The sequence below is a fragment of the Physeter macrocephalus genome, chromosome 14, assembly GCF_002837175.3.
Source record: "Physeter macrocephalus isolate SW-GA chromosome 14, ASM283717v5, whole genome shotgun sequence".
Lineage (NCBI taxonomy): Eukaryota > Metazoa > Chordata > Mammalia > Artiodactyla > Physeteridae > Physeter > Physeter macrocephalus.
Window position 1 is genome coordinate 40790367 of NC_041227.1, and position 8027 is coordinate 40798393.

Here is an 8027-nt window from a genome sequence, read left to right on the forward strand (position 1 = left end):
TTTGGCACTTTATCTGAGAACACAAAGCACTTAACAATAAACACTTCGGCATTTCAACAGATAAGTTCTCCCTGAAGAAACGCAAGCCAAGTAATCCTTTTCCAATTCAATCAAATAATCTAGCTTTCAACAAATCGTAAGTATGCCTTGGGTTTCTTTCACTACTGAACTTAAACCAAATAATCTTCATTTATAAAATTAATTTCAAAATGCAGAGTCTGATACCACCTCTAACAACGTGACCAGGTGATAAGATTTACAGCCAAGCAGATGGCAAACAATTTTAAAAGGTCAGCAAAGACTAGATGAAAATTTAGAAAATGTTATGAACAAGAGGGGCAGTCATTTCTGTCCCAGCAGGTATAATGCATTCAAATTAAAATGTTTATTGGTTTCTATTAACTTGCTAGGTATTTCTGAAAACTATTAGTAAGAAACAATTTGAGACTATACAGACATTTCAAAGCCCTCAAAATGAGAATCTGAAGAACTAAAATACAAAATGTCAAGAGAAAAACAGGGATTAAGAAACTAATGTTTTCACTAATGCCATTATCAGCAAATTAATCAGCATAATTATCCAGGGAAGTGTCAACAAGTTCCTAACTACAACCCAATTTACATCTTCAATATTGTGTATTCTTGAAAGAGCTTTACCAACAGAATCCAATGTTCTTTCTCAATCTGCTTTAACCATTCAGCACAGTGAACAAAATCCACTGCAAAAATGTTATTAATGCTGTTTCTCCTTTTATAGAGGGTTATTTTCTTTTTAAACAAAAATAGTATAGCAGTAGATCAGCCATGAAACTAGTTTTCAGAAAGCACCAGCACACAAACAGTGGCTTCGGTCCAGAACACCCACCCCCCCGCCTCAAATCCCACCTCGCTTAAGATCAACTAAGCATCTACTCGGAGTATTCAGTGATTCCCCAAGTGCTGCACTTCCCTCTGGAAAGTAAAAGGATGACAAAAAGCTCCACGCTGGTCGTGGTAAGGCTATGGGGGACCACCACTGTGAACAGAGCCTCCCTCTCCCGAAGGCCGGGGCTGCCTCACTGCCGTGTGGGACAGCCCATGTGTGAATCTCAGTTGCTGTGAACCATCGTGTGCCAGAAAAATCCCATTTATTAAGTCACAGAGAACATGAAATGCACAGGTAGTCAACTGCTGTGCTTCTTTAAAAATGGGGTGAGGGCAGGCGGAGTGTTAAGTGTCATATAGAAACAAAATGAGTCTCAAACAGCAAGTACTAAAAAGTATGCACTTAAAATAGTGAAAGCTATGATTTTCTCAAAAAAATAACAAGTCAAGGTATCACTTACTCTGGCTTCATTCTGCTGAAGTTTCTCCTCCATGCTTAAGGCTGTGGGAGAGTCCAAGAGGGCAATCTACAACATAAACCAAAAAAGACAGCAGCAATTAGTGAACATCAGTAATCTAGAGGAAGGACCCAGCCATGATATTGTAAATTATCAGAACTTGCCAAATAAACTATCAAACAGAGGTAAGAAGTATTGTCCCACACCCCCCCAAAAAGTGTCAATCATCACTAAATCTTTAACCCATGGTTTTCATTTCTCATAATATTCAAAACCACGGCATCCTGGTAAAACTACATTTGCAACACAAATCAGCAAAGAGAAGGAAGAAGAAAAACATGTAACATACTGACATTTTATCGAAATCAAACACAGTCTAAATCCCTAATCCTGAAGGATTCGTCTGTTTTGAATGTATACAAAGTACACATTCAAAAGGAAAGAAGCATAAGTCTTGCTCAACCACAGGCTTCTGAGATTCATCCACATCGACACGTGCAAATGAAACTCCTTTATCATCACCGCTGGATCACATCCTGCGTACAGTATGACTATACCACAACCTGTGTGTCCATTTCCCTATCCGTGCTGTGAAGGTATAAAGACTGACATGAGAACGATAAACATCAAATTCAGGTTTGCCCTGGGGGGACAACGCAGGCAGAGACGGGAGAGGCAAACACAACCAGGCGGGGCGCACGGGGGCTCCAACTGCATTTGTAACTCATAACCTGAGAAGCAGGGACACGGGGCTCCCGACAATGTCACAAGAAAAAAAGGAAGGGGGTCTCCCTCCCTCCCCACCCCATAGGCAAGGTCTCTTAGCCAAGTTGCTATGTAAATGCGCAGTTATTCTGGGCATATGCGAGCATGTTTGTGTTGTTTTTCTAAACGTCAACAGCATGAACACTATTCTGAATATTGCCTTTTTCACTTCACAAACTATCTTGGGGAAAATTCAGTACAAGTAAGTCCACTTCATTCTTTCTACCAATTCCAATTCCACTGTAGAATACTCCATTGGGTGGCTATGCTACAATTTATGTCCGTACTTTCCTTTTAATGGACATGCAGTTTTTTCTCATCTTCTGCTTTACCAGCGAAGCTACAAGTGACCATCTTACACCAGTTGCCTACAGTATGTGTGGCTGTGTATCAAGAGAGCAAACTCCCAGAAGGGCATGTGTGAGTCATCTATATGTATGATTTTTTTTTAATTGCCAAGGTGTCCTTCGCAGAGGCTGTCACATTTTTTTCATTATTATTTACTTTTCAATTTCTATTCAAACAAATATAACCCATGAGGTGGGCATCTTAGGCTCAGTTAAACATGCAGACTCACAAGACACGGTAGGCCATGCTTGGCATCTGTCTGCTGGGCAGGAAGGGCAGGGTCCCAGCCGAGCCCAGGAGCTACTGCCTTTGACCCTCCTCTGAGGGGTCCAGATTCAATGGGCACATGGTGCCCACCTTGGCTGAGAAGCCCAGGCCCCACAGGAGGTAGCGTCTCTTGTAACAACACCAGAGGCACAACCTCCAGGACCCACCAGGGACAAACCCAGTAACAAGGGTCATCACCCATGGGGAAACCCCGAGCTGCAGTTTCTCCCAGGGGTTTACATACAGTTCATCCTCATGTAGCTGCAATTCACCTGTTAGGGGTCACTGCTATCATTAGAGATGCTGTCTGGTGATGAAGTTGGCATCCCACTTTTACCTGGTTTACAGAGAAGGAGGCCAGCTAGTTAACCCTTAGTAAAGGAAAGTCATCCTGAGTGAAGGAAAAGAGCCGCGTTAACTCATCACCACAACGCACGCCTGCCCCTCTGCACCTCAAGGGTCATCTTGTACACAGATGGTACTCAATAAATGTTTTCCACTGAAGAAGTACAGGCGGCAGGTGTTATTATGACTGCACTGTTTATTAGACGGTTGACAACTTTCAAAACAATTAGTAACCCCTTTATAACATGGCTAATTGTACAGACACTGCTGTTAGGGCTTTTCGTCTATAATCAGAGCTGAAACATTCTGACCATTATCATCAACTCCGGAGACAACCACTGACTAAATGTACGCATACAGACTACTACTTTGGGGCACATGCAAAGAAAGACCTACCTAAGTCCTTTTAAGAGACATCTTTAGTAACACTAAACCATTTCCAATTAAATTATTCCTTGCAAGGTGTCTGTTTAGAAGACAAATGTTCAGGATTAAATAATACTCAGATTGAGTTCCTGTGTTAAACCAAGAGGAAAACTACATCAGAACTTCAGCAACATCAACGCCACCTACAGGCAGCCACCTCACGTCTCTCACCTGTGCCTACACACTGGGCCATCAAGTGTTTTATCTCTTCCCAGCTGATGGGTGGAAAGGACATCTCCTTGAGGTACAACGTCCACGCAGTAAAAGACAGAGCTTGATGATGCCCTCCGTATCTACGTGCATGTATATACTCATTGCTTCAGATCTGCACTGACCATATTGCAAATGACAGTAAGCACACATTCACATGTTTAGAAGCCACTTTGAACTCTCTTTTCTATGAACTATGCTCATATTCTTTGTTCATTTTTCTGTCAGGTTGTGATCTTTTTTTTTTTAATAGAAGCTCTTTTCATAATAAGGAAAGTAGTCTTTTGTTGCATGACTCGGCAATCTTTTCTCCTGGTTTGTACTGATTAGAGCAAATTTCCATGATGTCATGTAAATGTGCTATGTCCTCACTTATTTTTGTCCCGGTGAGCACTCACGGAATGTGACAGAGAAGTTAACGATCCCCGTGGCGAGTGTGTGGTCTCTGTCTCCTGCCATTTCCTACAATCGTGTTGGTTTTTTTTTCTTTTATGAAAGCTGACTTCCTATTTGATTTTAATTATGAACTGCACTCTCTGTCATGATAAAGTGCTTTTTCTAAGGCTCACATCATGCTGTTTCTGCACTGCTCTCTTTCCCCTTGAATTACCTGGTAGGCCTTTGCCCATTCTCACACACACCATATCACCTGGTTTTACTGTGACCCTCTCTGAGATGTATCTATCTTCAAAGTTTACACGTAATGACGTTTCTATTATCCTGCTATTATTTAAAGTTTATCTGAGACTCCGGCTACACAATGAGAAATCCATCATCCTTCCACCTCCTCTTACTCACTGTGGTCTTTGTTTCCTGGACTGTTCTTGCTTATTTCATTTCTATATTGTTTAATTTTCTTGTTATCTTCAGATACATTCAAGAGGGAAGAGTTAACATTTTCTCTCTGCCAAATTCAAAGCAGCAGTCTGCTTTGAAATACAACAAAAGAGGACATGTGAAAAGACAAGATATCCAAATGCTCGACTGCATGAATCATCTGAAGAGTGCAAACTAGTCATTCTGTGATAACATCATGCTCCAACAGAGTGGCTACGATGAAAAATAGACAATACCAAGTACTGACAAGGACCTGCAGCAACTAGAACCGGCATTTTCATATACTAATATAAGTTGGTATAACAACTTTTAAACATTATTTGGCAGTATCTACTAAAACCGAACATAATGTACCCCTTCTGACACACCAACTCCACTCTGAGGTATAAACCTAACAGAAATGCATCTGGACGTTCTTGAAAAGACAGGCAGAAGAAAGTCCAAAGCAGCACTAATAGCCCCAAAAAGCCCATCAAAAATAGAACAGATGAGTTGGGACATACTTGTATGATGGAATACAATACAGCAATGATCATAAATGGATCTACAACTCCATGTACCAACGTGGATGAATCACACAAACGGTCTCAGATGTAACTTGTTCACTATTATTCACTGCACGGCACACTCCCACCGGCCCATGCAAGGCCCTTCAATTTGTCATTGTTCTCACTTTCCCCTTTTTCCCCCTCTGTCCTGCAACCCTGCTGCCTGTACCCTGTCACCTCCCCAGCCCTCATCAGGGGCCAGCTGCCTGTACCCTGTCACCTCCCCAGCCCTCATCATGGGCCAGCACCCTAGTACATCTGCAACCCTTGGGTTTCCTATGCCTATGTGTTTTTTTGGTTTTGGGGGTTTTTTTTAAGACACCAAAAATATTTTTATTCAAAATTTTTTATACTCAGCAGCTCAAATTTTTTTATATTCAACAGAAACAGAGATGGCAAATTCTATGAGGCTTCATATTCAACTAAATTCCAACTCATTAAAATTGATTTTCTTTTACTTAAAAAAATATCACACAGTAAAACTGACTTTTTGGTATACAATGCAATGAATTTTAACACAGGTCTAGATTCACGCAGCCACCACTACAATCAGAACACAAAACAATTCTCCCAGTCCAGAAACCTCCCTCCGTGCTCTCTTTGCTGTCACAACCTCTTCCCACCCCTAACTTCTGAAAACTCCTGATCTGTCCACTATCCCTAAGCTTTATGAGAACGTCACATAAACGGATCTTTTGACAATGGCTTCTTTTTCTCAGCATAATGCCTTTGGGATTCATCCAAGTTACTGGTGTATCAACAGCAGTTCTTTCATTTTTATTGCTGACTTATTCCATGGTATGGATATACCAAAGTTTATTTACTCATGCACCACTGGAGGGCCATTTGGATTGTTTCCAGTGTGTGACATTTCTCTGTGAACTGAAAATTTCACTTTTCTAGTGTAAACACCCAAGAGAGGACTGATGGGTCATATGGTGAGTGTATATTTACTTGGTAAGAAACTGCCAAACTGTTCTCCAGAGTGGCTGCACCATTTCGCACTCCCAGCAACAATGTATATTTGTTCTCCAACCCCATCAGCACTTGGCCAAGTGTGAGTGCTTTTTAAATTTTAGCCATTCTCTTAGGTGTGTAATGGTGTTTCATTGTGGTTTTAATTTGCATTTCCTTAATGACTAGCAGCGATGAACATCTTTTTTTTTTTGCATTGGTTTTTTTTTTGAATTTTATTTTTTTATACAGCAGATTCTTACTAGATATCCATTTTATACATATTAGTGTATATACGTCAATCCCAATCTCCCAATTCATCACAGCACCACCACCACCCCCAAGCCGCTTTCCCCGCTTGTTGTCCATACATTTGTTCTCTACATCTGTGCCTCAATTTCTGCCCTGCAAACTGGTTAATCTGTACCATTTTTCTAGGTTCCACATGTATGCGTTAATATACGATATTTGTTTTTCTCTTTCTGACTTACTTCACTCTGTGTGACAGTCTCTAGATCCATCCACATCTCAACAAATGACCCAATTTTGTCCCTTTTTATGGCTGAGTAATATTCCATTGTATATATGTACCACATCTTCTTTATCCATTCGTCTGTCGATGGGCATTTAGGTTGCTTCCAGACCTGGCTGTTGTAAATAGTGCTGCAATGAACAGTGGGGTGCATGTGTCTTTTAGAATTATGGTTTTCCCTGGGTATATGCTCAGTAGTGATATTGCTGGGTCATATGGTAATTCTATTTTTAGTTTTTTAAGGAAGCTCCATACTGCTCTCCATGGTGGCTATATCAATTTACATTCCCACCAACAGTGCAAGAGGGTTCCCTTTTCTCCACACCCTCTCCAGCATTTGTTGTTTACAGATTTTCTGATGATGCCCATCCTAACTGGTGTGAGGTGATACCTCACTGTAGTCTTGATTTGCATTTATCTAATAATTAGTGATGTTGAGCAGCTTTTCATGTGCTTCTTGGCCATCTGTATGTCTTCTTTGGAGAAATATCTATTTAGGTCTTCTGCCCATTTTTGGATTGGGTTGTTTGTTTTTTTAATTTGAGCTACATGAGCTGTTTATATATTTTGGAGATTAATCCTTTGTCCATTGATTCCTTTGCAAATATTTTCTCCCATTCTCAGGGTTGTCTTTTCCTCTTGTCTGTAGTTTCCTTTGCTTTGCAAAAGCTTTTAAGTTTCACTAGGTCCCATTTGTTTATTTCTGTTTTTATTTCCATTACTCTAGGAGGTGGATCAAAAAAGATCTTGCTGTGATTTATGTCAAAGAGTGTTTCTCCACTGTATATCCTTGCCTCCTTTGTCATAGATTAGTTGACCATAGGTGTGTGGGTTTATCTCTGGGCTTTCTATCCTGTTCCATTTATCTATATCTGTTTTTGTGCCAGTACCATATTGTCTTGATTTACTGTAGCTTTGTAGTATAGTCTGAAGTAAGGGAGTCTGATTCCTCCAGCTCCATTTTTTTCCCTCAAGACTGCTTTGGCTATTCGGGGTCTTTTGTGTCTCCATACAAATTTTAAGATTCTTTGTTCCAGTTCTGTAAAAAAATGCCATTGGTAATTTGATAGGGATTGCATTGAATCTATAGATTGCTTTGGGTAATACAGTCACTTCCACAATATTGATTCTTCCAACCCAAGAACATGGTATATCTCTCCATCTATTGGTATCACCTTTAATTTCTTTCATCAGTGTCTTATAGTTTTCTGCATACAGGTCATTTGTCTCCCTAGGTAGGTTTACTCCTAGGTATTTTATTCTTTTTGTTGCAATGGTAAATGGGAGTGTTTCTTTAATTTCTCTTTCAGATTTTTCATCATTAGTGTATAGGAATTCAAGAGACTTCTGTGCATTAATTTCGTATCCTGCAACTTTACCAAATTCATTGACTAGCTCTAGTAGTTTTCTGGTGGCATCTTTAGGATTCTCTATGTATAGTATCATGTCATCTGCAAACAGTGACAGTTTTAC

At 40.2% G+C, this 8027-nt stretch overlaps 1 protein-coding gene across 1 annotated transcript in view; it reads right to left on the minus strand.

Annotated features, from left to right (window-relative positions):
• Window positions 1-8027, minus strand: part of KIF16B (kinesin family member 16B) — a 293074-nt gene that overhangs the window by 226561 nt on the left and 58486 nt on the right. The window contains exon 11 of the mRNA XM_024123350.3: window positions 1326-1391. Within this exon, the coding sequence (XP_023979118.2) occupies window positions 1326-1391 (66 nt within the window). The remainder of the gene's footprint in view (window positions 1-1325; window positions 1392-8027) is intronic.